Source organism: Silurus meridionalis, chromosome 22, assembly GCF_014805685.1.
Source record: "Silurus meridionalis isolate SWU-2019-XX chromosome 22, ASM1480568v1, whole genome shotgun sequence".
NCBI lineage: Eukaryota > Metazoa > Chordata > Actinopteri > Siluriformes > Siluridae > Silurus > Silurus meridionalis.
This window is the reverse complement of record NC_060905.1, coordinates 4,906,320-4,926,970: the sequence shown is the minus strand read 5'-3', so window position 1 is coordinate 4,926,970 and position 20,651 is coordinate 4,906,320. Positions and strand designations below refer to the sequence as shown.

The window sequence follows — 20,651 nt, the reverse complement described above, 5'->3', positions numbered from 1 at the left end:
GAGAGTTGTAGAAAGGTAATATGCGCTTCTTAAAAGGTAATATTAATTTCTATTTCTAAAAAAAAGTCCTTAGCAGCCATTCTTCAGAACGTGGTTCCTCCTACAGTATTAGATCACCTAACAGGATTTCCTGTTGTCATATATTTTTTCTGTTCTTGGTTGTGCTTGATGCAGAAAGAAGAACCGTTTCACTTTGCCACATCTACAGCCACTGCTGCGTACGAACACGTTTTTTTTTCAATCATCATCAATATCATCATTGTTGTAGTCGTCATCATTATCATCATCATTATTGGCACCTGTGGGTTTTCTGGTAAAATCAGGCCATGCTGTACCTTATACAGGGAACTGGCCTGGTCCTGGCCCTTATTACAGTCATAAATGCCGGTAAGTCAGCATCTTTCTATCAGGTTCACAGCAGATTATTTTTGGGTGTATTGTGAGTATTTTTCTCTGGTGCCATAACAGATCTGAAATTAAAGTTGTAGATTTAAGCACATGGGATTAAACATTGTTGTTTATTTTTTGCAATTAATGTTTATTACTTAGTTGGTTGTTTGAATGCAACAAATTATACAACCACTAACTCAAATTAGAAGAAAGAAAGTTAATAGCGAAATTCTTGACACATCGACGAGGTTAAATTTTATATTGCATGTTTCATATTTCATATATTTGACATGTGTTCACAGTTGCCATGTTGAAACTGATACCTTTCTGACATATTTGAACTTTTACCCATGTAATAATATGTACTATTTTTTATTTAATTATATATGCAAGTTTCTATTATAAAAAATCATTGTATGTTGTTTAAGATGAGAAGACACAGCTTATTAAATGTAACACTTTTAAAGTAGGTTTGAGAGCCAGTTGCAAGGAAAGTTGAGGCTTTGCTGAGGTGTGGCTGTTACTTTCAATATGATGCAAACGATGCTACTTTATAGGCCCTAGCGGAAATCACACATATATGGGAGTATCTCCACACCATGTCACTTAGTAAACGTGTATACCGATATCTGGTATCTTGGTTCTATTAAAACATTTAAATTATTGAGAAGGTGAGAGAGAGAGAGAGAGAGAGAGAGAGAGAGAGAGAGAGAGAGAGAAAGAAAGAATGAATCTCGAAGCTGGAGAACAAAATCCGTACAACATGGTGAAACTTCTCTGCATGCTGAATTATTATAATGAAGAATAAATACTGACTTGTCTATATTTAAACTTCAGACATGTAGACTATGTGCTAGTCAGACAGTTGTGTGTGATTTGTGCATGTAGGGTGGCTTTCCATTCAGTTTTATTTATATAACACAAAAGGCGTTGCGTTATATAAGCAGTTTTAAAGAAACATAATGATGAATGTAGAATATAGATTGCTCTTATGAGCAATATGTCAAGGAATATCTTCCTGAGACTACACAAGAAAGAAAACTTTAGACTCTAAAGTTTAGAGGAACCAATGTGAAAAGGGGAGCCTATCCTCTTCTGTTTGAGGGCAGTTTGTGTGATTATGAGTCATTACCCTTCCACAACTGTATATTATAAGGTCATAATTTGTGGAAAGAGTGTTTTAAGGATCTGCAGAATAATCTTTAATTTCATTAAAGTTTTTAGTTTTACACAAAGTATTTAAGTGAAATTATCCTGTGAATAATGAATGACTGTTTCTATTAATGATGACAACTTTGTGGCTACAAACTCATCAAATCTGGACCTTTACTTAAGAAAAAGACTTAACTTTAAAACAAAAATAAAATTAAATAAAAAAAAAAGTTTTCTGTTTCTGGGTTCAAAACAATAATTAAAAAGCTCTTCCATAACAATCTGTTTTTTTCTAAAGAAAAAGCTTTACTAACAGCTGTCTTCCTTATTTAAGTTATTAAATACGATTCTGCATGTTTTAAACCCAGCCATTAGGGATGCACAAACCAGTGCACTCTTGATTGAAGCAGGTGTGGTGGATCACCAAACACCAAAAATTCCATTGGGATTGCTGCAGTGTGAGACCGTTTAAAGCTTTATTGGTTATTAGTGGTATTTTATAAGAGATGCGAAATTTCGCTTGGAGCCAATACGGTGTAAAGAAGATGGGTTGATGTGGTCATATCTTTGGGTTAGACCTTAGACTATTTATTTAGACAATGTCACAGCACCTACTGGAACATACATACAACCGCATACTATATTCCATTCTGAAAGTTAGCATAAACCAGGTTTTCTGCATTAGGTAGTAAATATTTTTTTTTTTTGCAATATTTCTGGGATAAAAAAGCTATACTAGTAATATTATTTATATGAGCTACAAATGAGAGACTGGGGTCAAAAAAGTCACACTAAGACCTTTCGTTTCTGTAACACAGAGGCGTGTCTTAGTTTCATACAAGTCTACAATAATAACAATCGCTTTAGGGAGGTGCAGTGTTATGTCCAGGATAACTGGCTGATAGTTTGATTTATTTAACAATTTATAATATTATTTGTTGCAAAATTTAATTTAAAAACAGTGCGTTTTAGCAAACTTCTAAAACAAAATGATTTTAATGATTAATTGTTGCAGCCCTAATATTTATATATACACACTGGCGATCAAAATTAAAGAACAATTTATAAAAAATTTAACAATTTTGAAATAATGTCATCTGTGATGTCATCTTCACTGCTCAACAGTTGAAGGAGTTTTTGTCCTGTCTATACCATGCTACCAGAACACCTTTTCCACAAAATAACTAAGGCATTTAAAAAAAAAACCATTATTTTGCAGAAAACACACTGATCAAAATTAGAGAACAACAATGACTGTAGCATGAAAAAAGATTACAACAAACTTTTCTGAAGGTTACAACAGTCAGCAATTAGTAGGAAGTGTACAGGCCTCTGCTCTGAATGACTTCAGCACATCTGCGGCCACAGGACAGCACTAGTCTCTCACACTGCTCTGGTGTGATTTTAGTCCATTCTTTTTCCACTCTCCTCCACAGTTCTGTGACTGTAGTGGGTTTCTTGGCCATAACTTTGTCGCCAAGGATTTTCCAGAGGTTCTCTATTGGGTTGAGATCAGGACTCTGGGCAGGCCATGTCATTATTTCAATGTTTTCAGTTTCAAGGAACTGCTTTACCCGTTTTGCTGTGTGACATGGAGCGTTGTCCTGCATGAACACTGTGGGCTGATTGGGTGATGAATGCAGGGAAGGAACCATATGTTGTTAAAGAAGGTTCTGATAAACATTTGCATTCACTCTGCCATGTAGCTGTATAAGAGGCCCAACTCCTGCTGCAGAAAACATGCCCCAAACCATGACACTTCCTCCTCCACTTTTCACTGACTTCTTTACACACTTTCGGTTCAGTCTTTCTCCAGTTTGTCGCTGAACATAATGTTTCCCATCGGACCCAAATAAATTAAACTTGCTTTCAACACTGAAGTGAACTTTGGACCAGTTCTCCTCTGTCCACACAACATGCTCCTCAGCAAAGCTTAGTCTAGCCTTTTGATTCTTTCTGCTAATGAGATGTTTGGTCACTGCAGAGTGGGCTTTCAGTCCAAATGCTCTTAAACGTCGAGACACTGTATGACGAGACAGATCCTTACCCTGTTTAGCGCTGAACTGGTGAGCAATTCCAGCTGCCGTGTGGAAACGATTGCCCATTGAGATCCTCCGCAGTATCCTGTCCTCTCTTGTATTTGTCTTCTGTGGACGAACAGCCTTCTTGGCGGACTTGAATGAGTTTGTGATGTTGTAAAGATTCAATATTCTTGAAATCACAGATTTGGAACGACCAACTTGTCTTGCTATGGCTGATAGGGTCATCCCTTTGGCCTTCATCTGGACAATCTGCGGCCGGATGCTTTCAGTCACTTTAGAACGGCCCACCATCTTGCAGAGTCAGTGAAACTGGAAGTTAGGCTGCCAGTTAAATAGGGGTTGACAGATAATCAAGGAAATTAGCACCAGGTACCAGATTAACACCAATAACTGGGAGGTATCTGAAAGTGTTCTCTAATTTTGATCAGTGTGTTTTCTGCAAAATAATGTTTTTTTTTTTTAAATGCCTTAGTTATTTTGTGGAAAAGGTGTTCTGGTAGCATGGTATAGACAGGACAAAAACTCCTTCAACTGTTGAGCAGTGAAGATGACATTATTTCAGAATTGTTCAATTGTTTATAAATTGTTCTTTAATTTTGATCTCCAGTGTATATATAAGTTTGGACAAAATTGTTGGCACCCTTCCATTTAAAGAAAGAAAAACCCACACTGTCTACTAAAATAACTTGGAATGTAACAAAATGTAATAATAAATAGAATTTACTGAAAATTAACTCATAAAATTAGTTCAACTGTAGCATTTAAAAAACAAAGTTTAGGTACCCCTATAAAATATTTGAAATATTTTGACCATAGGAACATGTTTAACCAAATTGTGTACTGTAATTAGCATCACAGGTGTCTTAAAAATTTTAATCAGTCAGTCTGCGTATTTAAAGGGTGAAAAGTCGTTACTGTGCTGTTTGGTATCATGAAGTGAACCACACTGAACATAGACCATAGAAAGCTAAGGAGAGAGTTGTTTTAGGAGATCAGAAGAAAAGTTATAGTCCATAAGGCCATTTTTAAGCAGCTTGATGTTCCTGTGACTACAGTTACACATCGAAAGTCCATGGAACTGCAGCCAACCTCCCTGTATGTGGCCACAAGAGGAAAATAGATGACAAATTAAAGAGACGGATAATATGAATGGTAACCAAAGAGTCCAGAACAATTTCAAGAGATTAGAGGTGTACTCCAAGGTCAAGGTACATCAGTGGCAGATCTCGCCAGCTGTCTCTGTTTGAGCCAATGTGGACTTAATGGAAGACGGTCGAGGGGGACTCCACTGTTGTAAGGAAAACATAAAAAAGCGAGACTGGAATTTGCCAAAATGCATATTGACAAGCCATAATGCTTCTGGGAGAATTTCCTTTTGAAGCACTGGCGAGACAAAGTGGACCTTTCTGACAAGTCACATTAGCTGTATGTTCAGAGACCCAAAAAATTATGCATATAAAGAAAACAACACTGTACCTACCGTGAAACATAGAGGAGGCTTAGTTATGTTCTGGTGCTGTTTTACTGCATCTGGCAGGGTGCAATGAAATCTCAAGTCTAGCAAGGCATTCTGAAGCAAAATGTGCTTCCTAGTGTCAGAAAGCTTTGTCTCAATTGCAGGTCATTGGTCTCCCAACAGGATAATGACCCAAAACACAGAGCTAAAAACACCTAAGATTGGCTGAGCACCTCAGTACATCTCCTCTATTTCCATACGTAGGGTTAGATGTTTTTGGTCCATGGACAGTGGTCACTCGACGCACCAGAGGCGGTGTAGTTAAAAATAAAAGGTCGGCTATACTCTTCACATGTATGAGTACACTAGCAGTACACATAGAGTTAATAGAGTCTATGAACACTGCCAGTTGCATCAATGCGCTGCTGAAGGTTTTTTGCTGTGAGAGGACCATCAAAACAGCTTAGATCAGACAGGGAAACCAACTTTATTGGAGCAAGTCAAGAACTGGGCATGCAACCAGCAAAAGAAAAACAGACAAGTCTTCTGAAATACCTCGATGAGAATAGCTGTACTTGGGAATTTAATCCTCCACACACTTCCCACATGGGCGGAGCATGGGAATGCATGATCAGTGTAACCTGCAGGATTCTAGATGGTATGCTGTTGCAGAAAAAAACACTCTCACTCAACTCATGAGGTACTTTGCACTCTGATGGCAAAGGTGTCAGCAATCATGAATGCTAGACCTTTGGTTCCTGTCTCGGTAGATCCGTATTCTCCATGCATACTCACTCCAGCAACGCTCTTAACCCAGAAGCCTGGAGTACCTGTTCCATTGGAGAGCTACACTAAAAAAACCTCTTGAAAATAATACATCAGTACACTCCAACCTTGACGCAAATGGCATGAGATTCACCGAAATCTGCACCCTGGAGATATTGTGCTATTAAAGCAAATTCAGTTACCAAAAAACGACTGGCCTTTGGGATTAATCACATCCGTCTTCCCGAGCAATGACAGAAAGGTCCGCAAGGTAGAGGTTAGGACAACCTCAGGCAGTAACGTGAAATCATTCTGAAGGCCCATTTCTGATGTGATTTTACTGCTAGCCAAGGAAGACTAAGTAAGATTAACCACAAACTGTTAGAATGGTATTAATAATGCCAGGCGTGGAGTGTTCTGCCTCAGTTAGAGGCTGTGTACATTTTGTGATAGATATTTAAATTAATTAATATTATATTTCTCATGAACCTTTAACGTTCTGTATAAGTTTTATTTTTGCCTGCCGCTATTGTGTAAGTCTTATGTGAGGACTTATTTTGTGTTACCGCAAACCTGGTAATAGAAAATAGGAAGCAACGAACTCGTGGTGCAGCAAGTGCTTGGCATGTCACGTTTAAATTGATCCTTCTTCTGAATCCTATCGAAAGCATTGTCTGTAAGTTTATTTTAATAATTAATCTGTTTAGTTTATATTGCAATAGAGTATGTTTAGTTAAATGTGATAGGACCAAATATGTTTGTTATTGCTGATTAGCATTACATGCGCTGCATTAAGAATGTTTCTAACTTCCTTTTGAGGTAGCGATTTATCTGCATACAATTTGCGTGTTAAATTAATTATTGATTTTCTATATATTTTTTTCATTTCATTTACAGTTTTACTCTGGCCACTGAGTTTAATTGTGGTCACATGGGTCTTATAAAAGAGCAAGGTGTCACATAGGCTTTTTATAGTCACATAAAAAGCCATGCTAACAAAAGGTCTCAGTCCTCAGTTTTATCCTTGACTATTAATAATTAGTTAATTGTTAGTAATGAAATATTATAAAGTGGGTAAGTTTGGTTTCCAATTTATGTTAACAAATGTTCTTGACTAATGTATCAAACATTGAATATTTTTTTTGCTTAAAGAAAATAATATTTTCTTAGATTCAAATATTATATATTACCCTATATTTCCCTGTTATGTCCCCTTGTTATGTCCCCTATTTGAATGTATTCATGCAAAAATATGATACATACAGCGGTTAATAAGTGTCTTGAATTGAATAACATACAGTAAATGACTGCTTTTTGTCCAGGAATTTATTCATGAGTTACTTTTCAGGAAGTATAACAAGTTCAATTATTTAATAAATGACATATAAACAAAAGATCACGATTTGTTACTTTTCCAGTTTTAATAATTAAACTGATTTCAGTCCACATACTACTGTTTCAGTACTTCAGGATGATCATCAAAGAAAATATAGCTCGAATTGCATGGGGAGCCAGGACATTTGTCACATCTATACTAATATCTTGTTTTAATTTAATTTATTTTATTATTAAAACAAGCTTGATGTTGTTGTTTAAACTAAGTGCACATTGTGTTTGTATGAATCCCAGCAATAGCACAATCCAACAATTGCTCTCTTCTTGTGCTGGACCCTCCTGAGCTGGTGGTACAATATGGAGATCCTGTCTCGGTGAACTGCCATTCCCTCACCAACTCAGATAATCTGAGCTGGAGAGTTTCACAGGAACAACATGTGTTGAGTTCTGATAAACAGAATGTCACCTGGGAAACAGAGAATCTGACTGACTGGGAAATAGAGCCTGTGTGCTCCATGATGGTGGATGGTGAAGAATGCGCCAAATCTCTCCCAGTTATCGTTTACAGTAAGTATAAAAGTGATGATTTACTGATGCGATGTACTAGTGAGCAAACTTAAGTTGATCTTTGAGTTAATATGTAAACCACAAATAATTGCATATTTCAAATATAATATATGGTATATAGGTTAAAAGTAGATCATTTATCTTGTGTGCAGAGCTTCCAGACCAAGTGTCTATCAGCGTTGTGGATCATACAGGGCCACTGATTGGAGGTAAAAAATACGATCTCCAGTGTGATATTCAGAATTTTGCACCTGTGCACGTCCTTGCTGTTTTCTGGTACAAGGGGGGCGAGCCTGTGAAAAACAGAGGTTTTGGAAATTTTTCTACCAAAACCCCTAGTAATAAGACTGTTACACTGAGGATCAGCGTCGGCAAAGATGAAGAGAATGTTCAATACAGGTGTGCAGCAAAGCTGAAACTGAGAATCCTATCTTTTCCAATGGTGGAATCAAATCTTCTCCAGATTTCAGTTCACAGTGAGTGTCTCAGAGGTACTTTAAACTTGACATATGTATGACAAAACATATTTTCTTACATTGGTTTATGTTTATTTTCAGACAAACCTGTAATAAGCTGTTCAGCTTGGTCACCTATGATAAATACTTCCTTGAAATCTTATCCTTATAATCTTTCGGGAAACCCATCTCCAAACATCACCTGGTATCGAGATAAAGCACAGCTCAACTCTGATATGCGTCTCGGAGAAAATGACTCGGGACAGTATAAAATAGTTGCCTCTAATTTGATGGGAGAAACATCCTGTACCACAAACATCAGAGTAGAGTGTAAGTGGAAAAGCGGATTTGGATATCATTAGTTCTTTTATGATTACAGATTGATTGATTTTGATACTGATGGCAGTCTCTGTTCTTTTTAGATGCTCCTATATTTAATTGTTCTGGTACCTATGAGGTAAAAGAGAATGGTATTTTTAAAGATGAATGCTTGGCTAAAGCTTCTCCTGAAGCAAATATCACCTGGGAAAAAGATGGAAAAATAGTAAACTCTCTTCATAATCTCACAAGGGGAGATAGCGGGTCATATGTAATAAAAGCCATGAACCAGCATGGAAGTGCACAACACAATCTTACAGTTAATGTTCTGTGTGAGTATGTTTTCTGTATTATTTTACAGTGTACTTATATGTTGAAAGACAGAAGATATAGGGAAATTTTTATAGACAAATTCGATTATACACTAATAATGAGGTGCGTACTACTGTTTGTGTAAAAACTGTAAGAGACCATGCATTTCAATATTTTTTTGTTTGTTTTCTCGTTTTGTTGAAATCACTAGAAAACGTGGATGCAATGTTATGTGAAAATCACGAGAAAATTAAGTCGTGATCTCGTCATAATGAAAGTTGTTTTGTCGAGATCATGACTTAATTTTCTCATGATCACATAACAAACATTGTATTCACATCAGTGTCCACTGTTCATTAAATGTTGACGTGAGAACGCGCCTGGTGCCGTGCACGTTATCTTGAACGCGCTTGGAGAACAGTTTGTCGCGCTGCAGAGAAACAGATGGATGCGTCATTAACTGCTAATAAAAGACTCATTTACAGTACTTAAAAAAAAAAACAAAGCTATTCAAATGCTTTTTCAATTTTTTTAACCAGCTTGTTAATTATTAATCAAGGCTAATAAAATTACATGTAGTCTGATGCGGGTGCTTTAGACTGCTAATTTAGACTGCTAACTGCGTGTTCTCGCAATAACATTTAATGAACAGTGGATGCCGATGTTTTAATTTACGCTGTTTGCGTGGCGAACTTCGCTAGATAATATATTTTAAGCTGCATTTTTAGCAACAGCGCCCTCTAGCGTAAGAACATACGACGGTCACAGAATCTCAGCATCCAAAAATGGTCCATGGTGCTGCCTGTAGAACATGCTCTTTTGACGAATACACAGAAATATTTAGTACTGATCACGAGGAAACAATATTCTTTATGTCGAGATCATGAAAGAAAAAGAAAAAAACATATTGTACTGCATGGCCTCTTTTGGACTTTCATAAAATTACAGCTGCATTTTTGGCATAATCTCAGAGAGTTACTTATGCAAACCTTTGCCACAGATGCCCCAAAAATTGAGCCAGACAAAGAAGTGGTGAAAGTGAAGGAAGGCAGCAAAGTGTTTCTCAATTGCACTGCTGAGGGAAATCCAGAACCTGAGCTGAACTGGAGCGTTCAAAGTCAAATCAAGGCCACTGGGAGGCAGCAAACAACACTGACTTTTTTTCAAGTCTCTTTGGCTGATGCTGGTGTATATACATGCACTGCTACAAATTCCCTCGGGAACGACACAAGGAAAGTCTCACTGATTGTAGAAGGTTAGTCTGATGTCACTGATGTATATGAATTCAAGGGTGTTTGCAAATCATAATTTCTATACATAGGCAACTAACAATGATTTTAACCATCGGTTCATTTCAACCCGATTAATCGGATTAAAAAACAAAACAAAACTGAACTTCCAGGGTATTTATGTATAAAGGTATACTTTAAAAAAATGCAAAATGAGTTTAACTATCTTTAATTTAGAATTTTTAAGCTTAAACTGATGCTTGTTTAGGATTGCATGAGGGATTTCTCCTTGAACAATTTTACTCATGCTGGGTTTCTTCTTTCTGTTAAAAAAGAAAGAAAAAAAGAAAAAAAAGCATTTGAGTATGCAAGGTGAAGCGATTTGTGTATATCAACATTTTGTGTTGTTTTTAATCATAATTGCAGATGGCAAGTTGACAACCATGCTTAAAACATCTATATAAAACATAATACAACATTGTTTTGAAAATGCACAGACATTTTGTTTAGTTGTGTAGATATTAAATTAAGAAATTAAACCTACAAACATTAAAAACAGCATTTGAACGTAGTAAAGCCGCAGTAAATCACATCTGAAAACAGAAGACGTCTGTTTATCATAACTACTGTATATAGATCTGTGACTTTATAGCACTTTAGAGCTGTAAATCAATATGCTTGGAAAAGAATCTGAACCTACGTATATGAACGTATATGTTTATTAATTCATCTTTATTTCATTCTTGTTAGGGTCTTATAATATTTATACCATATTTGGGGACATTTTTAAATCCCCAGTACACTTACTGGTGTAATTTTGGCAGACTTGAAGAAACCAATGAATTTTGAAGAACTTACTGCCTAAATTGAAAATAAACATATACAAACCAATTCCACACAAGTGTAAACAACACCCAGGTGTAGGTTAGACTTAAATCCATATCATAAAATGTAATAAACCTTTTTTAATGTTTGATATTTTTCAAAATGTTGAATAAGTATGTTTCTCTGGTAACATAAAACTGATGTAAATGGAGTAATATGTTTTTGCAGGTGATAATCCCATTAAAATTCAGCCTGATAAATTAGTGGTGGAGTTTGGTGCATTGGCTTCAGCTAACTGTTCCATAAACTCCACTCACCTTGGCATGGGCTGGGAGGCATCACAGGGAGTAGTAGACATGGTGGATAATGTCCAGTCCCTCACCTGGATGGTAGAGAGTCTCACACACTGGGACATAAAACCATTCTGCTACGTCATTACAGACCCAGACAAGCAGTGGCAGCTCGAGCTCCAAGTTACTGTTTACAGTGAGTGGTTTCTTACCTTTAGTCTTTGATGCGCTGTACAAAGTGTGATATATGATACTTTGAAAACTTTTGCTCTTTTCCCACAGAGCATCCAGACCTGGTGTCTATCAGTACTGTGAGTCACACAGGGCCGATGATTGAAGGCAGACAGTACGAGCTCCAGTGTGATGTTCAGAATGTTGCTCCTGTTCGTTTTCTTAATGTGAACTGGTACAAAGGACAACAGCTAGTGCACAGTGACAGCTTTACTGATGAGACCAAAACTCCAGTTAATAAAACAATGACACTTCAGGTCTCCACACAAAGAGGTGATGATGGAGTTCAGTATAGATGTGAGGCAGAGCTGAAACTGGGACCAGAAGGACCTCAACCTCCTCCTAGAGGGACATCAGATCCTCTCAGCATTACAGTGCACTGTGAGTATTTCATAAACTCTTTAGGCTTTAGATTTGTTTAACAGCAAATTTTAATCGTGCTTTTTTTCAAGCCATTTATTTGTTTTAGAAAAAAACGTCTTTAATATTTATTTTTCAGACAAACCTGTAATAAGCTGTTCAGCTTGGTCACCTATGATAAATACTCCCTTGAAATCTTATCCTTATAATGTTCTGGGAAACCCCTCTCCAAACATCACCTGGTATCGAGATGAAGCACAGCTCAGCTCTGATATGCGTCTCGGCAGAAATGACTCGGGCCAGTATACATTTGTTGCCTCTAATGTGATTGGAAAATCATCCTGTACCACAAACATCACAGTGGAGTGTAAGTGGAAAAGCTTAAATATTCGATTTAGATGTCATCAGTTGTTATATGATTATAGAGTGATTAAATTTAATAGCAGTCTCTGAATTGATTGAATCTGACAGAAGTCTCTGTTCTTTTCAGATGCTCCGATATTTGAGTGTCCTAACGAATATGAGGGAAGAGAGAATTACATTTCCTTGGCCGATTGCTTGGTGATGGCTTCTCCTAAAGCAAGCGTCACTTGGAAAAAAGATGGAATAATTGTGAGCGCTGTTCATAATTTCACAAGGAATGATAGCGGGTCATATGTGCTAACAGCCATGAACAAGCATGGAACTGCACAACACGATCTTACAGTTAATGTTCTGTGTGAGTATGTTTACTTTATACCACAGTGAAGTTTTATTTTAAGATTTTATTAGTCGGAAATGCCTAATCAGTGGGTCTAATTAAAAAAGGTTCTGGTTGCAAATCACAGATTTATAATAATGTTAATTTTAAAATATTACGATTACTATAGTAACAACTCAATCACAGGCACAGGGATGGCATCATTAATTTTTTTAACATAAAGAGGTGTAGGACACATTTAGACATTCAAATGAAAGATGTTTGAAGATTTTTAGATTGGCTTGTGGAAGAGAAATTAGAAAAGCAGAGATATTAAAAAATAAAATGGAGAAGAGTTAAAACACCATCGTCCTGCATTTTTATGTACTTGTGCTTGCAAAGGTCAGAATACTCTGTCTTTAGTTTACACTTAATCACAGGACAAAACCATTGATTTAATACATTTTAACATAATTGAAGAAACAATTAAAGGCTAAAGCTGTGTTTAAATTATAGGAATCATGCAAGAACACTAGAACAAGACTTTTCTTTAACATGAATTGAAACATTAGGTTTAGTTTTAACATTCAGTTGACATTGTGTTTTTACAAATTTAGTAAGGCTTCTAAAAAGAAGTTGTACATCAGTGATGCCCAAACTAGGGCCCACAGGTACCTTTGAAATGGTGCACCATGACATATATATTAGAAATTTTGAGAGGCTTTTGAAAAATTAGGAGCAAATTCATGTTTCTCGTACCTTAAGTAACCCAGAGGTGGGAAATAGTGAAGTACAAATACTTTGTTGCTGTACTTATTTTTCTGTTATTAGTACTTTACTTCACTATTTATTTTTATTTTTAACTTTTAACTTTCACTCATTTCATTTGTACACAAATATTTGTACTTTCTACTTCTTACATTTTCAGAACAGACTCTTTAGTTTAGTTTTAATCAGTTTGGTGAAACGTCGATGTTTTTTTATCTTACTGCGCACTTCAGGCCATCAACATATTTCCTGTCATTACGTGGCTTTTTCAATCTACCACTGGTGTATCATTTCCTGGCTTTCACACACCACAGATGTAGACTAGTTTACGAACATAACAATGAGCAGGTAGAAGGCAACAAGAGGTTTGTGGTTAACGTGTATGAGACAGAGGGAGTCAGTGATGTAAACATGACTGAGAACAGAGACATTCCTGATCACCTGATCATCATCATCATCCTCTTTTTTCTGCGTGTGTTCTATATGGTGGATTACTGTATTCATTTATTAGGTTTCTCTGGTATCACCTAATTAACCATCCATGTGGAAACATAGCAAAGGTTCTGTTCGGTGACCTGATATTTACATAAATTTAAAACACCATAATTACTTTAAAACATTTACAAGAATATTTTGTCTTTATGCTCTATGTTGAGTTTGGTTTCACTAATAATAAACATACATAAAGCTTCTATATTTGTCCATGGCCTTGTTAATTAGAGTATCAAAAACTTGAAAAGTATAACTTTTAGGTACATTTACAACAGATAAAAATGTACAAATAAGTTTTCTTTAATGTCAAAGTTAACTCATGACAATCATGCCAGTAATCACGATTAAAAATTTTAATCGCTTGTCAGCCCTAATATTAATATGACATGACCTCCAGTTACTATATATTGTACTGCATGGCCTCTTTTGGACTTCCATAAATTTACAGCTGAATTTTTGGCATAATCTCAGAGAGTTACTTATGCAAACCTTTGCCACAGATGCCCCAGAAATTGAGCCAGACAAAGAAGTGGTGAAAGTGAAGGAAGGCAGCAAAGTGTTTCTCAATTGCACTGCTAAGGGAAATCCAGAACCTGAGCTGAACTGGAGCGTTCAAAGTCAAATTAAGGCCACTGGGAGGCAGCAAACAACATTGACTATTGTTCAAGTCTCTTTGACTGACGCTGGTGTATATACATGCACTGCTACAAATTCCCTCGGGAACGACACAAGGAAAGTCTCACTGATTGTAGAAGGTTAGCCTGATGTCACTGATGTATATGAATTCAAGGGTGTTTGCAAATCATAATTTCTATATATATGGATAGCTAACAATGATTTTAACCATCGATTAATCGATTCATTCCCAACCCGATTAATCTGATTAAAAACAAAACAAAACTGAACTTCCAGGGTATCCCCCATCAGATCCTCTCACCATTACAGTGCACTGTGAGTGTTTCATAAACTCTTTAGGCTTTAGATTTCTTTAACAGCTAATTTTAATAGTGCTTTTTTTTCAAGCCATTTATTTGTTTTAGAAAAAAAAACGTCTTTAATATTTTTTTTTTTTAGACAAACCTGTAATAAGCTGTTCAGCTTGGTCACCTATGATAAATACTTCCTTGAAATCTTATCCTTATAATCTTTCGGGAAACCCCTCTCCAAACATCACCTGGTATCGAGATGAAGCACAGCTCAGCTCTGATATGCGTCTCGGCAGAAATGACTCGGGCCAGTATACATTTGTTGCCTCTAATGTGATGGGAAAATCATCCTGTACCACAAACATCACAGTGGAGTGTAAGTGGAAAAGCTTAAATATTCGATTTAGATGTCATCAGTTGTTATATGATTATAGAGTGATTAAATTTAATAGCAGTCTCTGAATTGATCGAATCTGATAGAAGTCGCTATTCTTTTCAGATACTCCGATATTTGATTGTCCTAAAGAATATGAGGGAAGCGAGAATTATATTTCCTTGGCCAAATGCTTGGTGATGGCTTCTCCTAAAGCAAGCGTCACTTGGATAAAAGATGGAAAAATTGTGAACGCTGTTCATAATTTCACAAGGAATGATAGCGGGTCATATGTGCTAACAGCCATGAACAAGCATGGAACTGCACAACACGATCTTACAGTTAATGTTCTGTGTGAGTATGTTTACTTTATACCACAGTGAAGTTTTATTTTAAGATTTTATTAGTCGGAAATGCCTAATCAGTGGGTCTAATTAAAAAAGGTTCTGGTTGCAAATCACAGGTTTATAATAATATGTTTATTTTCAAATATTACGATTACTATAATAACAACTCATCATTAATTTTTTTAACACGAAAATGTGTAAGACAAATTTAGACATCCACATGAAAGACGTTTCAAGATTTTTAGATTGGCTTGTGGAAGAGAAATTAGAAAAGCAGAGATATTAAAAAATAAAATGGAGAAGAGTTAAAACACCATCGTCCTGCATTTTTATGTACTTGTGCTTGCAAAGGTCAGAATACTCTGTCTTTAGTTTACACTTAATCACAGGACAAAACCATTGATTTAATACATTTTAACATAATTGAAGAAACAATTAAAGGCTAAAGCTGTGTTTAAATTATAGGAATCATGCAAGAACACTAGAACAAGACTTTTCTTTAACATGAATTGAAACATTAGGTTTAGTTTTAACATTCAGTTGACATTGTGTTTTTACAAATTTAGTAAGGCTTCTAAAAAGAACTTGTACATCAGTGATGCCCAAACTAGGGCCCACAGGTACCTTTGAAATGGTGCACCATGACATATATTAGAAATTTTGAGAGGCTTTTGAAAAATTAGGAGCAAATTCATGTTTCTCGTACCTGAAGTAACCCAGAGGTGGGAAATAGTGAAGTACAAATACTTTGTTGCTGTACTTATTTTTCTGTTATTAGTACTTTACTTCACTATTTATTTTTATTTTTAACTTTTTACTTTCACTCATTTCATTTGTACACAAATATTTGTACTTTCTACTTCTTACATTTTCAGAACAGACTCTTTAGTTTAGTTTTAATCAGTTTGGTGAAACGTCAATGTTTTTTTATCTTACTGCGCACTTCAGGCCATCAACATATTTCCTGTCATTACGTGGCTTTTTCAATCTACCACTGGTGTATCATTTCCTGGCTTTCACACACCACAGATGTAGACTAGTTTACGAACATAACAATGAGCAGGTAGAAGGCAACAAGAAGTTTGTGGTTAACTTGTATGAGACAGAGGGAGTCAGTGATGTAAACATGACTGAGAACATTGATTGACAGCCCTAATATTAATATGACATGACGTCCAGTTACCAGCATGACACTAAAACATGTAGTAATAATGGCTACTTTTTGCTTAAGTACATGTCAGAGCCCAAACTTCTTTACTTTAAATTAACAAAAAAGGTCAGTCAGAACTTCAACTTTTACCAGAGTATTTTAAGACATAAACATCTGTACTTCTACTTAAGTGAAGTATGTGTCTACTTTTGCCACCTCTGAATTAACTGCATAAGTTAAGCTGATTACAGAGTAATGGTGTCCTATTTATTTATTTTGAAATATAAAATCATAAATGAGAGATGTCATAGCAACTTTAATTTTAATATAATGTTTGGTACAAATGCAACATTTATTCCCAGCCCACAAATCTCAATCAAATTAGTATTTTAGCCCTTCATAGGAGCATGGTCCATTTGGTCTATATTCTTTATATCTTAGCATGTCCTTTATATAAATGCAGCTTCAGTAGTAGTGTTTGAGAAGAACAAATTATATGTGACTCGTTTGGAACGTGTGAATGTGTGAGTATGTGATTGTTAGTTTTCATTTCATGAGCTAGAAAAACGTCCCTTTTTGGTTCTGTGATATTAACATTTTCAGTATCAACCTTTCTCCATAGATGGTCCAGAGATTCAGCTAGCCAAGACATTAGAAGTAAAGACAGGCAATGATGTGTCGCTGAACTGTACCGCAATAGGGAATCCAGAGCCTGAAGTGAGGTGGAGCTTTCGAAATCAGTTTAAGACCAACTGGAGTCGTCAGGCAATTCTAAAAATCACTAAGGCTGAGTCTGATCATCGTGGTCAATACACATGCACTGCTACTAATAAACTTGGAAGCCAAACAGCGACAGTCTCACTGGAGATAAAAGGTAAGACTGATGTCACTAGTGTAAATGTAGCATAGAAAATGTCATCATAGTTAATTAACATAAAGAAATGTTTCAGTTTTACTTGTATACGTTTATAAATAAAAAAATAAATAAAAAAAAACAATGAAATATGTAGGATGCAGTATTGATTAATTAAATGTTTTTTTCTTTTTCTTTTCAGAACACCAGTTTTCAACGATAATAATCATATCACTTATTATAATCATTATTATTATTATTATTTGTATTATAATTTACTTATGTATCAAAAAGAGAAGATCTGGAAAGTACGACATACAGCCAAATTGTGCAATTACTATGTCACTATTGAATACTTCTAAATAAAGGGAACACTGAGATTTTAGAATAGGATACACATTTGTGTATAAACATTTATATAGGGAAACCTCCAAAATAAAAAAAATCACTGTGCATTTTCGAAAAATATCTGGACATTCGCCATGTGATAAACATCACGCATACTGTATTTGTGTATAATTCCTTACTTATAAATTTATTTTTACTTTGTATATTCGGTGTTAATGCTTTAGTGGTCTCTTGTAAAAAAAAACTATATACATATCCATAACAAATACCAACCAATAAAAACTACATTACTACATTTTATATATATATGTGTGTGTGTGTGTGTGTGTGTGTGTGTGTGTGTGTGTGTGTGTACATCCCAAGGCACACTGCATGAATTTACATGCATTTTTGTGTGCACTTGAGCTTTAGAAAACAGGACAATCTGTGTTTATTATTAAGATCATGATCAAGTACTGCAAATGAGCCAGTAAGTAATAACTCATGATTGGGAGTGATATGTGAGAAAATACATTTTGCTTTGTTAAACGACAGATGTCGTGGTATAAACTACTATCAAGTTCTTGTACTTACTCTACACAAGGCCTTTTGGTTATTACTTTGTACTTTTTTATTGAGATTGAAATGTATTCTAGTCACTTTAACAATTGCATATTTTCATATTGTTTTCAAGTCCACGGTTTTATTTCTAGCTCATAGTTGCAACTTCTTGTCTATCGTTGCACATTTCATAGTACAATTTCTAAGTTATTAGTAGTATTATATCTAGGTTTTTACTTTATTTTTTTATATACATATTTATATACTTTAGTTTGTAGTTGTAGTGTTTAAAATAAAATCATAGTTAATAGAAATAAAACTTGTGCATAGATCAATCTTTTTGTTTATTCTTTGATTTACTTATCTAAAGCATATTAAACACTAATATTTCATATTATTAAAATATAAATGATTATAAGTAATTGCATTGACAAAAGGTAGGTAGGAGGCAGAGTTGAAGATGCTGAGTTTTTATTGAGATTGATGAGGATGGAAAAGATCAGAAAGAAGTTTATTAGAAGAACCGAACACATATGTTTTAGAGACAAGGTGAGAGAGGTGTGATTGAGATGAACTGGTCATGTGCAGAGGAGGGACATGAGGATATTATATCTGAGGATTAAACAGCCAGGCAGGAGGAAAAGAGGAAGGCCAAGGAGGAGATTTATGGATGTGGTGAGAGAAGACTTGCAGGGGGTCAGTTTAAAAGGGGCAAATGTAGAGGACAGAGTGATTTGGAGATGGATGATCCACTATGGCAACCCCTAAGGGGAGCAGCCGAAAGAAGAAGAAGAAAAAGAAATAAATAATATCAACGGGACTCTATAACAGTAAGTTTAACTAGATGGGTAGAACTTGATTCACTGATGTTTTGACTTGACTAAGCTAGTCTGAGAACTTGTAAAAGGTTCAAAATTTGAAATGAATAAATAAAGAAAGAAAGAAAGAAAGAAGGAAAAAGGAAAGAAAGAAAGAAAAAAGAAAGAAAGAAAGAAAGAAAGAAAGAAAGAGTGACAAACATACAGTTACTGAGAATTATATAATAAAAAGAGTGATACAAGTCATGGAGTGAGAATAACAGGTAGACTAATAGAATAAATATTGAGAGTGAAAGGAAGAGTGTGTGGCACGGATAGAGAGATAGATGAAGTAAAAGTGTGATACGGTTACAGTGGCAGAGTAAGAGAAAGCGTGTGGCACTGATAGAGTGATGAAATTTGTGTGTTACAGGTACATTGGAAGAGAGAGAGAGAGAGAGAGAGAGAGAGAATGTGTGTGTGGCATTGTTAGAGAAATGGATGAAATGAGTGTGTATTATTGGTACATTGGTAAAATGAGAGAGTGAATGTGTGTCAAGTCAAGTCAAGTCAAGTCAAGATTATTTATATAGTGCTTTTCACAACAGACATTGTCTCAAAGCAGCTTCACAGAAATCAACAGTTAAGGTGAATGATGTGCATTTATCCCTGATAAGCAGCTGTGGCGACTGTGGTAAGGAAAAACTAACTTAGATGTTATGAGGAAGAAACCTTGAGAGGAACCAGACTCAAAAGGGGAACCTATCCTCATTTGGGTGACATCAGGAGTTTGATCATAAATCTTTCAAATCTTTCAGTGTGCGGCACTGATAGAGAGGTAGATGAAATGAATGTGTTTTATGGGTACACTGGTGGTGTGAGAAAGATAGAGCGTGTGGCACTAATATAGATAGATGAAGTGAAAGTGTGTTACGGGCACATTTGCAGAGCGAGAGAGGAAGTTTGTGTGGCACTCATAGATCAATGAAATTTGTGTGTTAAAGATACATTGGTGAAATGAGAGAATGAATGTGTGTCACTGATAGAGTCAATAAAGTGAGAGTGTGTTTTGGGTACACTGACAGAGTGAGAGAGAGAGTGTGTGTGTTTCACTGATAGAGAGATTGATTAAGTGAAGGTGTGCTATGGGTACACTGGCAGAGTGAGAGAGAGAGAGTGTGTGTCACAGATAGATCAATTGAGTAAGAGTGTGTTATGGGTACATTGGCAGAGTGAGTGAGAGAGAGTGTCACTGATAGAGAGATCGATAAAGTGAGAGTGTGTTATGGGAACATTGACAAAGTGAGTGAGAGAGATAGTGTTGTGCACTGATAGCAACATAATAAACCTCTGACGAGTCTTTATATTAACATATTTTATGATAATATTTAAAAACATGTTCACTGAGTTTAAATACTAAATCATGGCCTGCAACAAGTCCCCCACGAGTTACACATTCCTCACGCAGCATCCTTCGCTTCAGGCCTAACGTCCATGGGCCGAAACCCAAATGACTCAACGCTGCCTATGCAGGTAGGCGACGCAATGACGTCTTCTTCAGCCTACGCAGTGTACTACGTAATCGGATTTCTATCCAATTGAGACGCGTCCTTTTAAATGTGCTACGGCTCCTTTAAGAATCTGGGCTCTG

General features: G+C 35.8%; 1 protein-coding gene across 3 annotated transcripts; it reads left to right on the top strand.

Annotated features, from left to right (window-relative positions):
- icam5 (intercellular adhesion molecule 5) lies at positions 1-18,417 on the top strand. Of its 3 annotated transcripts, XM_046835154.1 has the most exons (17): positions 1-15; positions 175-387; positions 7,435-7,707; positions 7,860-8,183; positions 8,265-8,492; positions 8,585-8,812; positions 9,793-10,047; positions 11,075-11,332; positions 11,419-11,748; positions 11,867-12,094; positions 12,218-12,445; positions 14,167-14,421; positions 14,579-14,617; positions 14,741-14,968; positions 15,092-15,319; positions 17,085-17,336; positions 17,518-18,415. In XM_046835154.1, the coding sequence occupies exons 2-17, from the start codon at positions 327-329 to the stop codon at positions 17,679-17,681; spliced, it is 3,579 nt and encodes a 1,192-aa protein (XP_046691110.1). In that variant the 5' UTR covers positions 1-15; positions 175-326; the 3' UTR covers positions 17,682-18,415. The 3 variants fall into 3 exon arrangements, with proteins under 3 accessions (XP_046691110.1, XP_046691111.1, XP_046691112.1); XM_046835155.1 differs by lacking the exons at positions 1-15; positions 14,167-14,421; positions 14,579-14,617 and having other exon boundaries at positions 17,518-18,413; XM_046835156.1 differs by lacking the exons at positions 1-15; positions 14,167-14,421; positions 14,579-14,617; positions 14,741-14,968; positions 15,092-15,319 and having other exon boundaries at positions 17,518-18,417.
- Positions 18,418-20,651: the final 2,234 nt, after the last annotated feature.

Excerpts from the sequence above, each read along its gene's own strand:
- icam5 (XM_046835154.1), top strand. The coding sequence starts at position 327 with ATGCTGTACCTTATACAGGGAACTGGCCTGGTCCTGGCCCTTATTACA. Across the intron at positions 11,333-11,418 it reads GCTCCAAGTTACTGTTTACA|AGCATCCAGACCTGGTGTCT; the intron begins GTGAGTGGTTTC and ends CTTTTCCCACAG. Across the intron at positions 14,422-14,578 it reads AGTCTCACTGATTGTAGAAG|GGTATCCCCCATCAGATCCT; the intron begins GTTAGCCTGATG and ends CTGAACTTCCAG.